General features: G+C 33.8%; 1 protein-coding gene and 1 pseudogene across 6 annotated transcripts in view; both read left to right on the top strand.

Moving 5' to 3' along the window:
* CCDC172 (coiled-coil domain containing 172) overlaps window positions 1-23,105 on the top strand; it is a 70,678-nt gene that overhangs the window by 20,414 nt on the left and 27,159 nt on the right. For 5 of the 6 annotated variants that reach the window (XM_073904540.1, XM_073904541.1, XM_073904539.1 and 2 more), the window contains exons 4-7: window positions 11,348-11,464; window positions 12,626-12,791; window positions 21,880-21,981; window positions 22,336-22,438. In XM_073904540.1, the coding sequence (XP_073760641.1) occupies window positions 11,348-11,464; window positions 12,626-12,791; window positions 21,880-21,981; window positions 22,336-22,438 (488 nt within the window). The remainder of the gene's footprint in view (window positions 1-11,347; window positions 11,465-12,625; window positions 12,792-21,879; window positions 21,982-22,335; window positions 22,439-23,105) is intronic. The other variant, XM_073904543.1, reaches the window with a different exon arrangement.
* LOC112831003 (U2 spliceosomal RNA) lies at window positions 21,702-21,824 on the top strand (annotated as a pseudogene).

Genomic DNA, 23,105 nt, shown 5'->3' with positions numbered 1-23,105 from the left:
CTTGGGGTACCACATATTCCCTTAATAAAAAAGATGTCCCTATGGAGCAGTTTCACCCCTGCTGCCAGGGCCTTACAAATTTCACTTGTTCAGAACCAGTTTTTATGTTAATTTCTGAGCTTAGGATTTCTGCAGTACATGAATGAGAGATAGAAATCTCATATCCATGAACCGTTCAAGCTTGGGGTTGGAGCTTCTTGGGGATGACTCCTTCCACTTGTGGCTCAATGGTGGCAGCTCATTTATATGCTGCTTCTCTAAACCAATGAATGGAGTTTTGTTATTCCTCTTGCACAGCTGGCATAGACACTTCTCAATTCCTGACTTTCTCCAGTGAGCCCAGTTCCAGCTCCCTCTGGTCTTGACTTTTGGTCTGATGTGGGCATTTAAAACCCTAGCCCCTAACACCTGTACCCAATCTCAAGAACATCGCTTGGGCTTAAAATCTAGCACGCCATTTTTACCCTGAGTTACCTCTTTGTTTTTGGCATGACAATTTCCCATTCTTACTTTCAGGTTGGCTATGTAAATGATATCTTATTTTAAAGGTAGTTCTATTTTATATAGCATTTCTCTGTATTTGAGTAGAAAGTGGGTCCTTCCCACATTTGCTTAGACTGCCATATTAAACAGAATTCTTAACTTTTAATTTTTTAACTTTAAAATTTTTTAATGCTTCAACTTCCTCATTCCTGGGTTCTTATTTCTTTTTTATCTTTTGGTCAATCTGTATAATTGTTCAAGTAAATTTTCAGGGAAAATATGTGCATGATGGATTTTCTAAGCCATTAAGATCTTAAATTTCTTTCTGTTGTTTTCACACTTGAATGAAAAGTTGTCTGTATACAGAATTCTTGGCTCACACCTGTTTTTAAAAAATTATGTAGATCTAACACTACTGATTTTTTAAAAATTTTTATTAAATTCCAGTTAGTTAACATATAGTGTAATATTAGCTTTAGGTATACAGTTTAGTGATTCAGTACTTATATACAGCACCCAGTGATTGTCACAATAAGTGGCACTACTGATTTTTGAACTTTATTAATGCAGAAGAGAAATATTGAAATCAGCCTGGTTTTTATTTTTTATTTTTAAAGATTTTATTTATTTATTTGAGATAGAGCACGCACGTGTGCACACAAGCGGGGGTGGGGGAGAGGTGGGAGAGGCAGATGGAGAGGGAGAAGCAGACTCCCCAACTGAACAGGGAGCCCGATGTGGGGCTTGATCCCAGGACCCTGGGATCATGACCTGAGCCAAAGGCAGATGCTTCACTGACTGAGCCACCCAGGTACCCCTCAGTCTGCTTTTTAAAAATCCTTTTTAGGTAGCCTGTTTTCATTTTTCTTACCTGGTTGATTGTGCAGATTTTTTCATTCTTAGAATTCCAGATCTGTTCACAGATGTACCTATTAGTTTTGTTTAGACCATGGGTGAGCCTCCCATTCTAACCTCAACTATTACTTGTGGTTTATTTTCTGAGTACCCCTATTCCTTATAAGAGTAGATCTTTGTTCTTTGTTCTCTGAACCCGTGATTTTCTCAGCAGCCTTGGAGAACTCTTTATACTTTGCATTACTGATTCCATCTTTTGCAGTGTTGGTGCTGTTATTTAATACTCTGTAAATTTAAAAGCTGTGTTGGGCTCTTATTTTTCTTTTTTATATTTCTTTCATTTCCTGTCTTCCTTTTTAGCTCAGCTTTTTTTTTTTTTTATCTTACTCTTTATGTCCTGACTTGCTCTTGTTTTTTGGGGGACATACCTTTGCACTCTCTTGAGGACATCACATAATTGATAAGCAAAATTTATCTCTTTGCACCCTGTAGCTGTAATATATTACAGAGATTTATAGTACTCTTTCTCCGTAAGCTTTTGGGTAATTATTTTTTTTTATCTTCCATTGCAGTATTTTTGGGGGGGTGGGGTTTATGCTGTTGTTATGTGAGAACTGTCCAAACTTACAGCTTGCCAACAGATACAGTATATACATTGTTCTTTGTCCCATTCTTGTTTGCTCGACTTCTTAAAGAATGAACTGTCTTCCTAAAGCTAAAGCTGTTGGTTGACAAGTTGATGTGAATATCCCCCATCCGGTTTCTTGTAGTATACTTGACGGAGGTATGATCTTTTCATGCTCATGTGCCAAGTTTTCTTATTATGAGGAGGAAAACTATGTTTTAAAGAATCTGTGACATTTTATAGTTCTTCCATTAAAAGCAGTACATGAAAAATCACTACCTGCAGCATTCCATTGTTTTATATCCTGACAGAATAGGAAGATGTAGTGATAGCTAAGATAAAGTACTGCCTCCTGAATTGTCAAATAGCATAGGAGTCACCTTATTTCAAAGTGTCTCCCAACTGAGTCAGATTAAGAAGTATCATTACAAATGTTCTTGGCCTATCAGTATTTGTGCATTACTGCTCTTTCCCTAATCATATTAGTATGTAGCTGCATCAGCAGTTCTTTGGAAGTGGAAGTTTTATTTGAGGAAAAGGGGAAGAGTGATTTTGGAGTATGGGGTTACTTTGAGAAGGTTAGATTTAGGTTGGCTATGGAACCCGTAACACCAGACGGATTCAAAAAAGGTGAATGGAAGAGGTCAAAAGCAAACTGGCTACTTGCAGCTGTGCCTGTGATCTTGATGTTGCTGAGAAGAACATCTCATAGAGCCTTTGGTACTTTCGTGGTCTTCTGAATTGTTATTGCCTGAATTAATATCTCAAGATAACTTGAAGGTTGCCTACTTCAGCTTCTTTGATTCAGTCTAGTTTCGTGGCTTTAAATATAGTCCAGTTTTTGCTGGTTAAAATTCTAATTAATTCCTCCCAAGAGAAGACAGAAGAGGAAAGAATGGGAGATATGTGACTTCCACTTTAGGAAAACGGATTAGGTTGTTCCTCTAAAATGGTCGTCTTCTCTCTATTATGAGCTCCTCTTCCTCTCCATCTTTATTAGGAGCACTTGCTTATGCTGTTACTGGAAGAGTAGGTTATATTCTCGGGAAATATAAGGGCCTCCTATCATTATTTTTGATGAACATGCAGCAGACATTTTTTTTCTGAATTGAACTAGCTTTGTTTTAATTCTTCATAAAAGTAGTATGTGTTTATTGCAAATTATTCCAAAAATAGAAATAGGTCAAATACAGAGTGAAAACTATCCATAGTTCCACTGTATAGTTAATATTTTCATAGTTCTTCTTTCAGAATTATTTAAGTGAATGTATTTTTTTCTGAAATGATTTGCTTTTTTTCCATTTACTGTATCCCACATATCTCAGTAAATATATATCTAAATAAGCAGTTTTTAATGATTGCATAGTATTCCACTCAATGGCTATATCATATTTTAGTTAACTACTTTCCTACTGATAAATATTTACTATTACTATTAATAAATTACTATGATTAATATCACTGTGATGACAATCTTGCACATGCATCTTGGTGCACTTAATTTTTTTAGGATAAAGTCCTGGGAACCAAATTGCTCTATCAACAGTTATATACTATTAAGGCTTTTGATAATTTCCAAATTGTCCTCCAGAAAAGTTGGTCGTTTATTTTCCCATAATTTCACTACTCATATAATTGAAATTATCAATTCTTTGGGCAAATATAAGAAAAAATGGCATCTTTTTATAGTTTTAATTTGAACTTTCTGTTTACTTATATTTTTATTTTTTTCACTGATCGCTAATATTTACTGTGTGTTTTACCTATTCATATCCTTTCCTTGCCTTTTTCTTATTGACATCTAGCTTTTTATATGTTACAGATATTACCCTTTCTTTGTCATTTGTTGCAAATTTTATTATTTGTAGGTTGGCTTTTTATGACATATTTTATCTAGTCAAAGTTTAGAATGTGTTGCTAGAATTTTAATCTTTTTGTTTATTTGTTTGTTCCTGAAATCCATCTCAGGCTTGGGAAAGCCTATTCCACTCCAAGGTTTTAAACAGTGTGTTTTTCCAGTACTTTTCCAGTGTGTTTTTTTCTTAAATATCTTAAATAAAGATGACTCTTCCTCCATTTTTGCCTGGATAGATGTCATATGATCTCCATTGACCAAAAGCACCATCTTTATGATACAGTAATACATATATATTTGTTTCTAGATAGTCTGTACGCTTCTATTAATCTGTTTTGGCACCAGTATCATATTTACTTAATTATATTAGCTACTAAATACCTTTGACTCTCTGGCACGACAGTTTCTTTTTTAGAATTTTCCTGATTCTTTTCAGGTTTTTTGTTATTCTAGATAAATTTAAAATCATTTTGTCAAATTCTAACAAATAAAACTATTGGGGTTTTAATTAAGACTGTACTACATTCATGTGATGATTTGGGAGGAATTAGTGTATTTCCATCTCTGAATCTTTACATTCAAGGACAAAGCATATCTTTCTATTTATTGAATCTCTTCTGTTCTTCAGTAGAGGGTTTTTTTCATATAGGTCTCAGATATTTTTTAAGCTTTTTGTGTTTTCTTTATTTGGTTGCTGGTATGAATGAGATCTTTTCCATGCTTTTTTCTATTTATTTTTGGTAACTGGAAGAGATACTTAGTTTTTGATATTTATTTGTTACTAACCTTTTTACTGATTTTTTTTATTTCTAACAGTTTTTCAGTAGATTTATTTGGATTTATTAGGTATGTAACAATAGCATTTGCCTAAACAAATGAAAGAAAGTTGTGTACTAGCTTTTTTTTTGATAATTGTATCTCTTATTCCTTTTTCTTGCCGTATTGCATTAATAAAAACTTCCAGAACAAACTTAAATAGCAGTGGTCTTATCTGGCATCCTAATAACCTCCAATGCAAAGATGAGAGATGAGCAGAGACTTGACTGAGGTAAAGGAATGAACCAGAAGGAATCTGGGAAAAGAGATTCTCAGGCAGAGAGAACAGCCAGTACAAAGGTTATAGGAGGGAGTGCACCTGGTATGTCCGAGGAATAACAAAGAGGCCAGTGTGGCTGGAGAAAGTAAATGAAGAGGAGAGTAGTAGAAGATAAGGTTGGACAGTGAATAAGGGAGTGCGGATCGTGAAAAGTCTTACTGGACAAAAGTCCATTGTAGGGACTAATATTTCCTGATATTGAAGCTTCCTACATTAGGATTCCTGTGTCATAGTGAGTTTTCCTTTAAGTACTATATCTGGGTGTTATACACAACTGATAAATTGTTGAACATTACATCTAAGACTAATGATGTACTATATGTTGGCTAATTGAATTTAAATTAAAAAACAGAAACAAATTTATAAAAAATAGATCTTTTTCTTTTACAAAACCTTAATATCCGTTGTTGATACAATATTCACTGATGTATTCTAGCATTTAAAATGTCTTTTATTATAGTCATAACACATTCTTTCCCCCAATTGCTATGAGCTTAAAATGTGAAATCTGTATAACTGTCTTATGTAAAGTCGCCTTACACTGTGGGGTAGATCATTTAATCAGCAAAATGTCAGTTCCTAAAGTCTGAGAATATTTTAAACAACAGCAACCACAACAAAAGGTAGCTTTGTACTGTGCTTACTTGGACCTAAGCATTAATTTAGAATTCTCAGTCATTTTCAATTTTCAAGTTCTTCTGGTAGAAAAATACCTAAAGGCACCCAGGCAGCAAGAGTAGTGAAGAGTCACAAATCATGGCTATGCTGAAAACTGACCTAGTTGACCAGATAAGTCAGCTCACTGGGAAAACTATAAGCTCTGTTGAAAAATCAAATATCCCAAGAGGAATAAAACAGGGAAAGAAAAAGATCTTTATTGCTGAGGGAAGCAGAATTAACCAGAGTGTTGGCACTGCTATAAATTAAAATTTTCCAAAACAGCAATATTTTCTGACAAAGCTTGGCTATTTGATTCTAGAATATAACTTTAAGGCTGCATGCGAATATTTTCTCTTCATTTGTAGTCAGAGGAAGAAGAGAGATGAGAAAGGGAAATTTGTATTACTGCTACTAGGAACCTTCTACCCTTTTCTTTTTGTTGTTATAGCCCCTTGATATTCCTGGGTAACTTAGGATATAGAGTTAGTAGTCTCTAAGGTGTTGATTTATGAAAGATGTCCAAGCTACCATGGATATAAGATAGTGCCTCAACTCAAACCTGATTGGGAAAGATACGTTCAAAAATATTTTGGGAGGTGGTTCAAGATGGCAGCATAGGAATATCTGAACTCATTTCCCACGTACACACCAAATCTACAGCTACATTTGGAAAGATTCCCTATGAAAAAGACCTGAAAACTAGCTGAAAATTTCCTCCACAACAAAGGATAACATACAGGGCCACACTGAGATGGGTGGGAGAGGCAGAGACGTAGTCTCAGCAGAACCCACTTCCTACCTTGGCACAGCAACCCATAATCAGGAGGGAGCTCACAAATATGGAGCCTCTCCCGGAGATCTCAGCATACCAGCGTCAGGCACACCAGCCCTTGGGACTTAACAGGGGAGAAATGAACCCTCAAAACATTTGGCTTTGAAAATCAGTGGTGCTTATTACATCCGGGAGATCCAAAGTGCTGTAGGGAACTAAGGCTCTGCTCTTAAAAGGCTCATAGGTAGACTCATTTGCCACAGAACTAGTGCAAAAGCAGCAGTTTGAAAAGCACCTAGGACTATATATTTGTGAAGGAGAAATTTATTTCCTAATTATAAAAGCATCTGTCAGAGGGACAGGGGCCTACTGGGATTCTCTCTAGAGATGGAGGCACAGATGGGTGCCATTTTTGCGCTCTTCCTCCACCTTGTGCCATTTTACTGACTTGCTAGCACCATTTTTGCACTCTCCCTTTATCTTGCTGGCACTGGCTGGCACATGCACACAGTCACAGCACTCTCCAGGAGAGCTGCCCTGCTAATGCCAGGGGATGTGCCCCACTCTCCTGCTGCCTTCTTAAAGCTGGTGGACATACACACACACACACAAATCTGATTTAAAAATGGGTAGAGGATCTGAATAAATATTTTTCCAAAGAAGACATACAGATGGCCAACAGGCACATGGAAATATGCCCAACATTACTAATCGTCAGGGAAATGCAAATCAATACCACAATGAGATATCATCTCATATCTGTTAAGATGGTTATAATCAAAAAAACAAGAAATAACAAGTGTTGGCAAGAATGTGGTAAAAAGGGAACCCTCTTGCCCTGTTGGTAGGAATGTAAATGGTGCAACTACTATGGAAAATAGTATGGAGGTTCCTCAAAAAATTAAAAACAGAACTACCATATGATCCAGCAATTCCACTTCTGGGTATTTATCCAAAGAAAATGGGAACATGAATTCAAAAAGGTATGTGTACCCCTAGGTTCATTGCAACACTATTTATGATAGCCAAGATATGGAAACAACCTAAGCATCCATCAGTGGGTGAATGGATAAAGAAGTTGTGGGTAAATACATAACGGAATACCACTCAGCCATAAAAAAAGAATAAAATCTTGCCATTTGCAACAACATGGATGGACTTTGAGGGTATTATGCTAAATGAAATAAATCAGAGAAAGACAAATACCATATAATTTCACTTATTTGTGGAATCTAAAAAAACAAAACATACTAACAAACAAAGAAAAACCAAACTAATAGATACAAATAATAGATTGGTAGTTACCAGTGGGGAGGAGTTTGGGGGGGTGGGCAAAATGGGTGAAGAGGGTCAAGGGGTACAATCTTCCAGTTATAAAATAAATAAGTGCTTGGGTCATAATACATAGCAGGGTGCCCATAGTCAGTGATATTGAAAGTTGCTAAGAGAATAAATCTTAAAAAGTTCTCCTTACAAGAAAAAAAAAAAGATTTTTATAATTTTGGTGACAAATGGTAACTTGACTTGCTGTGGTGATCATTTGTCAGTGTATATAAATATCAAATCATTTTGTTGTACACTGAAAACTAATATAATGTTATATGTCAATTATACCTTAGTTAAAATTATCTTTAAGTCTCAGTTTTACATTTCTTCTAGTGTCTTTCCAATTCTGATCCCCACCCATCATTTTTACAACAGAAGAGCTGTTTCTGATGATAATTTATTCTGTGAAATGTTCTTGTCTTGTGATCATAGCAATATGTTCAGGGTTGTATCCGGAATTATTTACCTAAATTTTACACATCAGTAGGTCTGGTTTTCGAACACAAGAGTGTGAATAATAGTTTAAGGAATTGGTTGTGATAACAAAAAGAACGAAAGGAATAATGAGAAACACATTCTGCAAATAGGTGGCCATGAAAAGCTATTTCAGTTTTTTTAAGAGTAACAACTTACACTTGGCAGAGAGCACCTAGGAAGATCCAAGAGTCTTTGTCCTTTCAGTTTCATTAAAATATGAAAGAACTCTATTAATAATAGACCCATGTAGCTTCTGCAACCCTAACTTACTGCTGTCTTCACCATGTGAATCATCATATTGTGGACATCTGCTCTTACTGACTTGAGCTTTCCCAAACTCCTGCCTCTTTTTCTATTATGCTTTTTCCTTTATTTGCCAATTCCATTTTATATTAAATGTTTTCATCACACATCCTAAGTGAATTTAAAAATTAGTGTTACTGTAATTTTTCTGTAGTTATTGACTCTGGAACTTTTTAAGGTTGATTTTAAGAGGAAAATGAGGAAGTAAAAGATAAAGACAGAATATAAGACAGAAAATGGGAATGGTGAGGAGAAGCAGGCCAATAATAATAAAAACAACAACAACAAAGAAGCAGAAAAGACCTCAAAATGATAATTCCCATAGAAGTTTAGGGGAAGAGGAAGTTTATACATATACCTTTCTTATAAAGTTTTTGAATAGTTCTCTACTTTTCATTTGGGGTATATAGATTTCATTTTTCAGATTATGGTAAAATATTCCAATTAAATGACAACTTGTCTAAGAGCTCTCTTTAATTATTTTCTTTTTTAGGAAAGAGAACAGTGGTAATTTTAGGTCTTAGTTGGTGATAGCTGGAATGGGGAATGGGGCATCTTAATTTTTTATTTCTTACCATAAGGTTTTTCTGAACCTGAATAATAAATTTAGTTATGACTTATTTAAAAACTTTTTAGCCTGATAATTACTATTTTCTTCATTTCTGGGTTTCATCATAGGTCTTTCACAACAGATCAGTGGTGGAAACAATTAGAATTCAGGAATTTTGATTCATACGTGACATACCTTATTGGATTAAACCAAAATTGATCCAGCCCAATATTTGGTCCCAAAGCAATTTTGCAGGCATTCATGGTTACTGTCCAGAATAACAACTCTGAGAGTTAGGTATATACTGCAAGCAACCTTCTCTCATTAAGTTCTAGTAATTTTTCTGTTTCTCAAACTTACATACTTTCATCTTCTGCTTTTATCAGAGACTAAAGTCCCTTTTAGTTCCAGAAATATCTCTATTACTTTGAAATAGTTCTATTCCTAATTTAGGAGAAAAGAAGTCAGAAGAACTGGATTTTAGTCCTGTGTTTGTCTATACTTAATTGTTTTACCTCTGTTAACGAATTTCACTTCTTTGGAACTCATTTTATTCTCATTTATATGATAAACACTAAATAGCTCTGAAGTATTTTCTTATTCTAAATAAATGTGATAGAATTCATGGTCATACCCTTGTTTGCTGTTGTTACTATTTTCTATATGATTTCATAGATCTGGCCATATTTCTAATTTCTGTCTTCTTAGTAAAATAACTAACTGCCCCATTCTTCCTTCCCTCAACTTTAAAAGTATTTTCTGAGTTTCTTTGGTCATGAAAATTGTATCTCTTTCATCGTTCTGTATTGATGTCTTTCTTAAGATAGAGCTGATGAGAACAGCACCAAGTACTGAAGGTGGGAGCAGATGTGCCATGATATTATATATATGCAAGACCATATTTTCTGTTTTATTTCCATTACTTTTTTTCTGTTACTTTTTTAATGCCAATATTTCCAGGACTTTTTAGCCATATCGTTTCAAAATATCTTTCAGGCCAACCCTTTGCCTCTGGACTAGACTATTCTTAAGCTCTTTACTATTCAATATCTTCTGGGACAGAGATTTCACACCCTGTCTCTCACCTTCAGGAAGTTCTTATGGCTAACATAAATCTTGCTTTCTGCAATTTAAATTGAATTTATTTCCTTTTTCTTTTCACTGTGGAGATGAGAACAGCCCCAAACTAAAAGTGATGCTTTCTTATGAGGGCCAGTACTGAATATAGAGGAAAGATTATTCCCAGTCTGGCATCAATTTTAGCTTTTATATATTAAAACTTCCTGACTTTCATTTCAATATTCTAATGGTCTCAGGAGATGCTATTCTTTATGGCCCAAATGAAATAATAGTTACATATCCAATATTAATGTTTATTATGTCTTATGCTAACTAGAACCAAATGAGGTACTAACATAAGAAATGAGTTCTGGGATGGGGTGGCTGGGTGATAGACATTGGGGAGGGTATGTGCTATGGTGAGCGCTGTGAATTATGTAAGACTGTTGAATCGCAGACCTGTACCCCTAAAACAAATGATACACTATATGTTAAAAAAAAAAAGGGAAGAAGAAGATAGCAGGAAGGAAAGAATGAAGAGGGGAAATCGGAGTGGCAGATGAACCATGAGAGACTATGGACTCTGAGAAACAAACTGAGGGTTCTAGAGGGAAGAGGGGTGGGGGATGGGTTAGCCTGGTGATGGGTATTAAAGAGGGCACGTTCTGCGTGGAGCACTGGATGTTATACGCAAACAATGAATCATGGAACACTACATCAAAAACTAATGATGTATGATGATTAACATAATAATAAAAAATAAAAAAAGCATTTGAGGACTTTAGCAGATTTGTGTTTTTCTTAATATAACTATAGTCATGGGACGGGGTTTTTGCCTATGGTTTGTAGATTTTATCTCATTTTATTAGTCATACTGTATGCATGTTTAATTCATCCATATCTTCCTTATAAGTGATGAGAATAGAAACTTGTTCTTTAACACAGGCTGTCTTGAAGCAGAGTTTAATATGTGTGGTCAAAAAGCCTTTGATACCTAAGCTAAGAAATGTGTTAGGTACTGTAAAGAAAAAACACATTTTCTGCCATTGAGGGGCCTATAGTCTTATTGGGGGAAAATATTATAAAACTTGTGATGATAGAATACTTATAAAATAATATATGATAGTACATATAAAATAACATGTTTAATGTGAATTTTATTTTTCATTTAAGGTTAATACAGAAAATATCTTATACTATGCAGATCTGTTAGCTAAGAAGGCACCCTAAAATGTTTAACTAATTGTTTCATTCTGATTTCTGTTTTTTTTTTTTTCATTTTAAAGGTTCAGCAGTTTTCTGAAAAAGCCTTCCTCTTACAGCTTTGGAAAATTCATGAAAATGCCTTAGAAAGACAATGTAGTGAAATTACAAACCAGAGGAATATGCTTCTCCAAACCTTTGTAAGCCTACAGCCACTTAGAAATATCTATTTCACTAACTGTATTGAAAAGTATTTAGATATACTTAGGTGTACTGTTAGAAAATTATCTGTATGCATATTGGCAGATAATCCTGTTCAGTTATGGAAAAGTATTAAGTGCTATTTAAAACCAGGTGGTAGAGTAATATAGCTAGAAAGAATTCTATTGGCAGGGATGCAATACAGAAATTATTTGCAATTGTAATAAGCATAAAAAAACCCAGTGAAACTGATTTGAATTGCTCAGGCTTTGAGACCTTGGTTTTAATGCTTTTGAAAGACAGAGAGGTTCACACTTAAGGCATATTTATGGATCTTGGTGAAGTGATAGATTTTGTTTATCTTTTTATCTTAAGTCAGAACCAACAAACTTAGTAGTTTTAAATGACAGGGCCAGTTTAGGAATATGACTTATAATTAATTGAATTTCAAAGAAAATACATTTAAAATATTAAAAATATTTATCTGAAGTCAGAACCAACAGGCTTTGTGCTTATACATGACATGTCTAGTTTCTCAATGTAGTTCACTATTAGTTGACATTTCTTAGAAAAAATAGAAAAATACAGTAATATTTAGGTTCTGTCATTGCGCAGAGTTTTTGGAAATTCTTTCTTCTTCAGGTTGATGTTTCATAAAATTTGAATTATTTTGTAGAACTGAATTGGAAATAAATATATAATTTTACCTCCTTTGTCCATATTTTAAAAGATTTCCTAGGATTTCCTTATTTGTTTGTTTTTTCTATAGCAGTAATTCCTTTGAGTGTAGATTTTCATTTTCACATTTGCACATTTAATTATTTTACCCAATTTTATGTTGCAATGACAAAATGGCACCCATATATGGCTATAAGTTAATACATAAGTAAACACAGATATAATCACAAGTAGTAGAATTTCTATCCCAATAATACCCCCCAAAACATTAAGGATAAAACTTTCATGTGGAAATAGTTGGTTATTAGTATGTAATAGCTTCACTTTTTTATTAATATTGCTGGAGGAATTTTTGTGATAACACCAGGAAGTATAATTTTATATTTTTGTTGTTAATAATTCCAAATGATTGCATTTTAAATCATTAAAGAAAAATATTATTACAATTAACATCTATATTTGATCTTTTGTTTGTTTTCCAGGGGGCTACAAAGAAAAGAATGACAGAGGAGGAAGAAAAATTTATTAAGGAAATTACAGACTTCAATAATGAGTATGAAGTAACAAAGAAAAGAAAGCTTTTGATAAAAGAAAATGTCAAGATTGAAATATCTGACTTAGAAAACCAGGCGAACATTTTGAAGAGGGGTATGAGTATATAGTGCTACCTCATTTATCTGTCATTAATGAAAATAACTTATTTTGAACCAGTGAATTTTCCAGAAATTTAACTTTTTCATAAGTAAATTGGTTATTGCATACTATTCTTTTACATTTATCTTAATTATCCTAATGGAAATGTATCTTTTATTGTGAGCAGTTTCAAGTTCTTTAGAAGTAGGTGTGACATGAGCATTTAGTCATTCATTCAATTAACAAATATCTGTTACTCTGTTATGTGATAGGCATTGTTCTGGGTCATGGGGATATAAAACTAAAAAGTGGAGGAATCCAATATGTAAGCAGATATTTATCATATGATGTGATAGAAGCTCTAATAAGGGTAGGACTGGTATGATGATCCTCATTTTACCATCATTTTACCATCAATACAATTTAAACTAGGAAACAAGGTTACACAGTGGGGTGGGGAGAATTTCATTTCAGGAAACCTAGCATGCAGGTTATTGCAATCTGTGATAAGATCCTGAACTAAAGACATTGCCAAAGAGAAGAGAGGGTAAATTAAAGAGATGTTTAGGAATGATGATAGGATTTTCACATTTATCACTGATTAATGTGAACAAAAATAGAGAAAGTTAGGGATGAATTCCAGTTTCCATATGTCAGAAATTGGGTAGAATATGGTACCAGGAGGAAGAGCAGAGGTAGAGAAGCCTGTTGGAACTGTAGCCTATTCTGGACAAAATGATTGAGTTTTGTTTCAGGCATTTTTAGTTGGAGATGTCTATGGAATATACAGGGGAGGATGCCCAGGTGGCAGGGGAAGATTTGATTGTGAAGCTGGTAAGAGAGATCAGAGCCAGAGCGTTAGGTTTGGGACTGAATCCAGAGGAGTTGGTGACATCATTCAGAGAAAACATACAGAGGGAACATAGATGAGGAGCGAAGACCAAAGCCAGAAACTGGGAAAGCATTACATTTAAGGAAAGAAAGAAAAAGAATGGAACAGAGTAGTCAAAGAAGGCAAGAGAAGAACCAGCAGAGAGTAATATTTTAGAAACCAAAAGCAAAATATGTATTCCCTCAAATTAGTGGAAAACAAAATAGGATATTAATTTGATAATCAGAAGATGTCAAGCGCAGTAGCATAGAGTAGAGCAGTAGTAATAGATTGGAGTCAATGGGAGTTGAAGTAGAAAATGAAAATATAAATGATATTAAATGGAAAATTAGTTTTTAATGGAAGCCTTTCTAAGATGTACTGTTACTTTGATGCCTTTAGTAAGTGGAGAATAATAAACACATTTAACTTTTTTATTGACTTGGAGCTATCAGTATGAATAATTTATTGTTTTGCTTTGCATATGACAACTATTTTAAGTAATATTCATCAGGCTTATACTGTATAACAACCACCATCCTAAAGATTTCATTGCTAATATGTTGATTTCATTTAAGTCTTAATTTTACCATTTGATAGTTGTGTGATTTGGGGCAAGGTGCTAAACTTTTCTTTGGCTCAGTTTCCCCATCTGTAAAGATGGGGCCTAGTGGTCATGACCTTAACAAAGGTTGTTGTGAGGATTCAATGAAATAATACTGAAGCACATAGAATGCTGCCTGCCACATAATTAAACCCTCAAAAAATGTGAGGATTATATTTTTAGTCTCATTCTATAGATGAAGGAAATAAGGTTCTCAGAGATAAATTACTTTGGGTAGAGAGTGTAGGACAGAGGCACACATCTGGAAAGCTTTAAAAAATATTAAATGCTTGAGTCTCATTCAAGACCTATTGAAACAGAATCTGTGGGAGAGGATAGGGAACATAACTTTTTAAAAATCCCTTAGGTGACATTGATGTGTACTTCAATAACAAGTTAGAATACAAAGTTAAATAGGTACATACTTTAAAACTAACTTCTGCAAAAAGTCATGGATATCACCACTTCTATCCAACATAGTATTAGAAATTTTAGCCAAATCAGTTAGGCAAGAAGAAGAAATAAAAGGCATCTACATTGGAACAAAAAAAGTAAAATTGTCTCTGTGCCCAGATGATAATGCTCTTATATATAGAACACCTAAGGATACACAAAAAACTGCTGGGACTAATAAATAAATACAGCAAAGTTGCAGTATACAAAATCAACACACAAAAATAAGTTGCATTTCTATGTATGAGCAATAAGTGATCCAAAAAGGAAAAAAAATTAAATTCCATTTATAATAGTATTAAAAAGAATAAAATACTTAAGAATAAATTTAACCAAGGAGGTAAAAGACTTGTACATTGAAAACCATATAAAACATTGCTTAAAGAAATTAAAGAAGACCCAAATAAGTGGAAAGACATCCCATGTTCATGGATTGGAAAAATTGGTATTGTTAAAATGACATTATTACCCAAAATGATGTATAGATTCAATGTAATCTCTATCAAAATCCTAACAGCATTTTTTTCATGAATTGAAAAACCCATCCTAAAATTCATATAGGATCCCAAAGGATCCCAAAGAGCCAAAATTATTTTGGAAAAGAAGAACAAAGTTGGAGGACTCAACATTTCCTGATTTCAAAACATACTAAAATGCCACAGTAATCAAAATTGTATGGTACTAGAATAAGGACAGACATATAGAAAATCAGGATAAAATAGAGAGCTCAAATATAAACCCTCATGTATGTGGTCAAATGATTTTTTTATAAGAGTGCCAAGACTATTCAATGGGAAAGGGTAGTCTTTTCAACATATAGAGCTAGGAATACTGGATACCACACTTACCTTACACAATATATAAAAATTAGCTAAGTCTTAAACTTAAGTAAAACAACAAAACTCTTAGAAGAAATCGTACAGGAAACACTTCATCATATTGGATTTGGAGATGATTTCTTGGATATCAAAAACACAGGCAACAAAAGAAAAAATAGATAAATTGTATTTCATTAAAATTAAGATCTTTTGTATATCAGAGGACACTATCAAGAGAGTAAAAACACAACTCACAGAGAGAATGAGTTGTGTTTTTTATGGAAGAAAATATTTGCAAATCATATCTTCGATAAGGGATTAATATCCAGAGTATTTTTTTAAGTAGTCTCTGTACCCAATTTAGGGCTTGAACTCATAACCCCAAGATCAAGAGTCATATGCTCTACTGACTGAGCCAGCCAGGTGCTTCTAATGTCCAGAATATAGAAGAACTACAACTCAACACCAAAAAAATAAACAACTCAATTAAAAAATGGGTAAAGGACTTGAGTAAACATTTCTCCAAAGATATGGCCAATAAGCACATGAAAAGGTGCTCCATATCCACTAGCCTTTAGAGAAATGGAAATCAAAACCACAAAGAGATACTACTTAACACCCATTAGAATGGCTATTATCAAAAAAATACAGTCTCCACAACATGATATTCACAATGTTCAGGATGCAATTCAAAATTACTTGACTTCTGAAGAATCAGTGAAATGTGACCTAGTGTCAAAAGAAAACCATGGGATGCCAAACCTACAGTGATCTAGACATTGGAATTATGAAATACTTTATAGCAGCTATTATTGAGCTATGCTCAGTGAGTTAAGGAAGATGCACTTGTAATAGATGAAAAGATAGGTAATTTCAGTGGAGAAATAGAAAATGTAAAAAAAAAAACATATTAGAACTGAAAAATACATTATCTGAAATAAAAATGTCACTGAATAAGCTTAATAACAGAATGGACCTGATAGGAGGTCCAGTGAACATGAAGTGATAGGAAATCCAGTGAACATGAAGATAGATCGATAGAAATTGTCCAATCTGAAAAAGATGAGAAATTAAAATAAAATGAAACAAGAAATTAGAAACTTAGGAACCTGTAGGACAATTTTAAAAGGTCTAACATTCAAGTAATTGGAGTCTCTGAAGGAGAGGAAAGAGAATTGGCAGAAAATATATTTGAAGAAATCATGGCAGAAAGTTTCTTAAATTTTCTAAAAGACATTAATTTGCAGATTCAAGAAGTTAAGCAAACCCAAATAGGGTAAATTCAAGGAAATCCATGCCTAGCCACTTAGTAGTCACACTTAAAAAGTCAAAGAGAAAGAGAAAATCTTGAAAACAGGAAACAGTAACTCTAATGACTATGTACCTGTAACTAGAAATGATAAAGTCAAGAAGACAGTGCAATAACATCTTGGAAGTGTTGAAAGAAAATTTTCCCTATCCAGTGAAAATATCCTTCAAAAATGAAGTTAAAAAAAGACATTTTCAGATAAATAAAAATTAGGGGAATCCATTGCCATCATGCCTGAAAGACAAGAAATGCTAAGGAAAGTCTTCCAAGTAGAGGCAAAAATAATACTGGAGAGAAACTTGGATCATATTTAATGAATTAAAATAAACAGAAATGGCAAATATATGGATAATTATAAATACCTATTTTTTCTCTTTAAAAGACACATGTAATTGTTTAAAGCAAATAATATATTGTCTTGTAGAATTTATACTGTATACAGAGGCAATTTGTATACATGCATACCATATGCATATATGACAGCTATCACATAAAGGGCTGGAAAAGAGGACTGGTAAATGGATCTATACAGTTCTATATAGCTCTCAGAAAACCAGGAATAGAAGGGAACTTTCTCAACCAGATAAAGAACTTGTTTGAAAAGCCTACAGCTAATATTACACTTAATGGTGAAATATCGAATACCAGTATCATTTGAAATGGTGACATATTAAATACTTTCCCTGCAAAGATTGAGAATAAGGCAATGATGCTTATTCTTATCACTTCCATTCAGTACAGCTCTGGATGTCCTAGCCATTTTAACCTTTTCAATGAGACAAAATAAATTTGCCTCTATTTACAGATTACATGATTGTTTACTTAGAAAATTATGAGGAATTTACAAAACAATTACTAAAATTAATAAGTCAATATGGTAAGGTTATAGGATATAAGGTATATATTTAAAAATCAGTTGAGAGGCACCTGGGTGGCTCAGTCGGTTAAGTGTCTGATTCTTGTTTTCGGCTCAGGTCATGACCTCAGGACTGCCCAGTGTGGAGCATGATTAAGATTCTCTCTTTCCCTCTCCTATACCCCTCCCCTCCCACTATCTCTCTCTAAAGAAAAAAAGAAAATCAGTTGAATTCTTATATACTAACAGCAAACAATAGAAAATGGAATAAAAATGCCATTTAAACAGCATCAAAAAACAAAATAGAAACAAATTTAACAAAAGACATGAGGGACTTCTATACTATAAACTATAGAGCATTGCTGAGAGAAATTAAGGAAGACCTAAATAAATAGATCTATCATGTTCATGGATTAGAAAACTCAATTTTGTTAATAGGTCAGGTCTCTTCAAATTTATCATAGTTTCAACAGAATCTCAGTAAAAATCCCATTAAGTTTTAGTAAGCCTTGACAAGCTGATTCTAATACTTATATGGAAATGTAAATCACTTAGAACAGTCAAAATTTTTTAAAAGACCAAAATTTAGGGATTTATACTCCCCGATTTCAAATTTTGTTGAAAAGCTATAGTAATCAAGACAGTGTGTCACTGGCTTAAAAATAGGCGTATAGGTACCACTGGAATGAATGAGTCCATAAGGTCAGTTGATTGTCAACAAAGGTAACAGGGTAATTCAGTGGGGAAAGGAAAGTCTTTTCAGTAAATACTGCTGGAACAATTGGACTTCCATTGCAAAACAATGATTCTTAAATCTTACTTCACACCATATTAAACATTAACTCAGAATGGACATACACCTAAACATAAAAGCTAACATCATGAAACTCTTAGAAGAAAACATAATAGGAAATCTTTGCCATCTTGGGATAGGCAATGATTTCTTAGATGGGACACAGAAACATGAACCATAAAAGAAAGAAAAAAAATACATTGGATTTCAAATAAATTAAGAAAAAAACACTATTAAGAAAATCAAAAGACAAACCACAGACTTGGAGAAAATATTTGAAATACATATATCTGCCAGTGTACTATTATCTAGAATATAATGAACTCTTACAACTTAATAATAAGAAGGCAAAAAACTGATTCTAAAAGGGGAAAAAGATTTGAACTTCACAAAAGGGCATATACTAATGACCAATGAACATATGAAAAGATATTCAATATCTTTAGTCATCAGGAAAATACAAATTAAAACCACAATGTAATATCACTGTACATGCATTCAATTAAAATTAAAAAGACTGGTCATATGAAGTGTTGGCAAGAATGTGGAGCATCTGAAATGCATATGGTACTGATGGGAATGTAAAATAAATGGTACAACCACTTTGGAAATTGTTTTGCAGTTTCTTAAAACATTAAACATACATTTACCATATGACCCAGCCATTCTACAACTAGATACACCAAAGAAGTGAAATTTAGGTACACATTAAGTTTTTAGTGACTTTATTCACAGTAGCCAAAAACTGAACATAACTTTTAAATGTCCAGTAAGAGGTAAATGGATAAACAAAATTGGTGTATTCCATGCAGTGGAATACTCAAGAGATAAAAAAATAACAGATCTGCTCACAGACAACATGGTGCCTGAAAGAAGCTAGACACAAAAGAACACATACTACATACAATGCAAACTGTATGGGACATCAATGATTTGGTACCTGAAAGAAGCCAGACACAAAAGAACACATACTACATACAATGCAAACTGTATGGGACAACAAGCAGGCAAGTGACAACAAGCCGATCGGTGTGGTTGCCTGGGTCAGAATGAATAAATTGCAAAGGGGCAGAGGAAGCTGTTGGGACTGATAGAAATACAGTTTCTTGATTGTGGTGGTGCTTTCACGAGTGTATGTGAGAGCCAAAACTCATAGATTTGTATGCTATTAAGTGGATGGATATACTTCATGTAAATTATTCCTCCAAAAAAGTGATAAAGAAAAAATCCTTGATACCACACATACTGTAGGAGCCCTTTATTTTGTATCCTTTCTTCCAGAAATATGGATTTATTTTAATAGATTTGCTTCCATACTACCTGGTGCTCTTGGTCTTTGTACTTTCACAAAGCCCATCTCTACATATATCATAACATTTTTATATGAAACTTTAAACTCTGTAATGGCAGGACTTTGTTTTTTTTTAATGCTCTTTCTCCAATAGTATGAAAGAGATAATTATGAATCCATGACTGCTTCAATAGAAGTATAAAATGAGGTGAAAACATATAATAAGGGAACTTAACCTGGACTAGGAATGAAGGAAATTCTCCCCGAACAAGTGACTTTCAGACTGAGATCTGAAGGGTGATAGGAATTAGCCAAATGGCAGATCTGAGTGTAAATGTCAGAAAATTGGGTATATAAGTCAAGAGCTCCGAGGAAGATTTGGGCTAGAACAGTTAAATTTGGGAGTCACCCAGGAAAAATGTATTGAAAGAAAATAATAAAACCCTGAGGAACACCAGGATTTTCAAAGCAAGAAGAAAAAGGCCAGTGAAGAGTGTGAAAGCTGGCGGGACACATTACTGTGTGAAAGGGGAATCACCTCAGGGAGAGAGCGTTTGAGGGAGTGGTCAGCCCATGTTAAATGCTGCCAAATTGTCAACCATGAAGGCTAAGAAGCAGCCAAGGGTGGTCCCTTGTGATCTTTAGGGAAAGCAACAGATGGAAGTAGGAAAAAAGGAAGGGCAGAGGGCAGGTTGTAATGGGTTGAGCAGTGAGAGCAGAGGAAATGGTGATCATAAGCGCCCACAAGCCCTTTAAGCGAAGTTTCTCTGGATGAGACAGTCCAGTAACCCAGGGGGATATGAAGTCAGGGGAGGGCTTTTAGTGGTTTATGTGTTGTCCTTTTTTCATTTCTGTTTTTTGAGACAGGAGATTTTTGAACATATTAAATAATAATTGACCAGAGCCCATGGAGAAGTAGAGTTGAAAACTCAAGAGAGAAGTAAAGTTCCCAGAGAAGATGGGAAATGGTGCACAGGTGGAGGGACTGGTGGTGATTTCAGAAGAAAACAAAACAAAATAAAAATAAAATCAGGAAACAACCTACATGACCATCAATAGGGGCCTCTAATTATCTGAGTATATATCTCCCTATACTTTTGTGACTATATAAGCCTCGTAAAATCTAATGAAACTACTAGGTCAAAGGAAAATATTAAGAGACTTAATGCCAAATTAGACTCCTTAAAGCACTGAATTAATTAATTTTCCTACCAACTCTATAGGAGAGTGCCTGTTTTCTTTTATTATTATTCTATACCATTACCAATCTGGGTATTATCACTGGCTTTAATCTTTACCAATCTGACAAGCAAAAATATTATTTTTATTGTTGGTTTAAGTCACATTTCTTTGATTTTGCATGATGTTGAATTTACTTCTCTGAATTTATTGATCACTTAAATTTCTTTTTATTTTCCTGTGAACAATCTGTTCATATTCTGTTCATCTTTCTACATTTTTGTTCTTACTGATTTATATGAGTTCTTTGTAAATTAAGGAAGTTAGCTACTTATGTAGTGTCTTGCATAATTGTGTCCTACTTTATTGTTTACCTTTTGAAAAATTAGTAGGAGATGAATCTTAAAGGATGAATTGGAATTTGTTGTGGGGATAAAGAAAGGAAAGATATTTTAGGTAGAAGAGGCAATATTAGCAGTATTGTGGGAGTTTGTAGCCATATAGTGAGTACTATGCAATGTCATTTTAAATATGCTTTACCTTTGAAGGATGGAGTTTTCTTATTATCTCATTGGGAAGCTTGTTTTACTTAGTGATGTTACATTATTTTGAATTCTCTCTAGGTAGTCTAACCATCAATTAACTAATTCTTTTGTACCTCGTTGTTTCTTAATGAATCCTGGTCAGTTTATTAAAAACAGTATCTAGATGGCCAAAGGAAGCCTGCTGTGACTTCAAATTGACCATATGAATCGCTTCAAAGCCTTTTGGCTAAGATTAAGTATAGTATCTGTTCTTATCAGTTTAAAATTGACCATGTGCTGCTTAAATTTTTACTACACACACAAAAAAAGTTAATAATTGCTGACATATTCAAGGCAAAGCCTAAGTGGTTAAAATATGGCTTTTATTTGTCTATTTGTTTCTAGAAATGAAGTCAATGGAACATGATAGTGGCCAGTTAAGTGAACTTCAAAAACAAAAGAGTGAATTAGTACAAGAATTACTTACTGTGCAGAGAAAACTTAAAGGTATTATCTCTATGAGCTAGTTTATTTTGCTGATGAATATAATTACGTACACATAACGGTCGTATTATTATTTCAAATTGCACTAACCTATTGGGATACAGTGTTATTATTGGTATAAAGAAAAAATAGGTAAAACACTAAAATAAACAGTGTTAGATCTGGTAGTTTTGATGTCATAAATTTTATCGAGATCTTTTTTATGCCTTTAATTGCTACATTAAAGTAGAAAAATAAGAATCATGAGTGCATACATTTTACATAAAGCACCAAAAATTAGAATACTGTTCTTATGAATGAATAAAGTTAACTGTTATGATTTTTTTGAAGATTGTAAGCATTTTCTTAATTGTTTAGTTTTTGAAGATAAAAAGAATGAAGCCATTTGTACTACCAAATACCTAGAGGCAGAAAAAGTAAAAATCAGTGAAAAGCCTCAAAATGATGCTGAATGCTTAAGGTAAGAATTCCCTATTATATTTTGGTGTAAAATCTGCTAATTTTTCAAGTTGTCAAAGATATTTCAGCATAAAGCTAAATGTGTAGTTTTTTTTTTTAAGTTCCAGATAAAGATGTTAATTCCTTTTATTTGTATTGTGAAGTATGCTAATGAGAAAACGCTTCACTGTCTAAAAAGTGCTACATGTAAGTTTCACAGTGCATCGGGTTGATAATATTGAAATCAATTTTTTCTTTTACCTCATGGACTCGGTGTTATTCACATCCAAATAGATTAAGACAAAGTATTGGTTCCACAACTATCTTTTCTGTTATTCCTAACTTTTTTTTAAGAGAGATTTTTCTTTTTTCTCTCTTCCTTCCTTCCTTCCTTCCTTTTTCTTTCTTTCTTTCTTTCTCTTTCTTTCTTTCTTTCTTTCTTTCTTTCTTTCTTTCTTTTCTTTTTCTTTCTTTGGGAGAGAAAGAGCACACAGAGGGAGAGGGGGAGGGAGAAGCAGACTGCTGCTGAGCAGGGAGCCCGATGTGGGGCTGGATCCCAGGACTCTGGGATCGTGACCTGACCCGAAGGCAGACATTTAACCGACTGAGCCACCCACGCACCCCTTAACTTTTTTTTTAATGGTTGAAATTATTTTTTATTGTTTCAGATTTCAGGGAAAAAAATCACA

This window comes from Callorhinus ursinus, unplaced genomic scaffold, assembly GCF_003265705.2.
Source record: "Callorhinus ursinus isolate GAN/ISIS: 27379988/994484 unplaced genomic scaffold, GSC_fseal_2.0 scaffold20, whole genome shotgun sequence".
Taxonomy (NCBI): Eukaryota; Metazoa; Chordata; class Mammalia; order Carnivora; family Otariidae; genus Callorhinus; species Callorhinus ursinus.
This window is presented reverse-complemented; position numbering and strand designations above follow the sequence as displayed.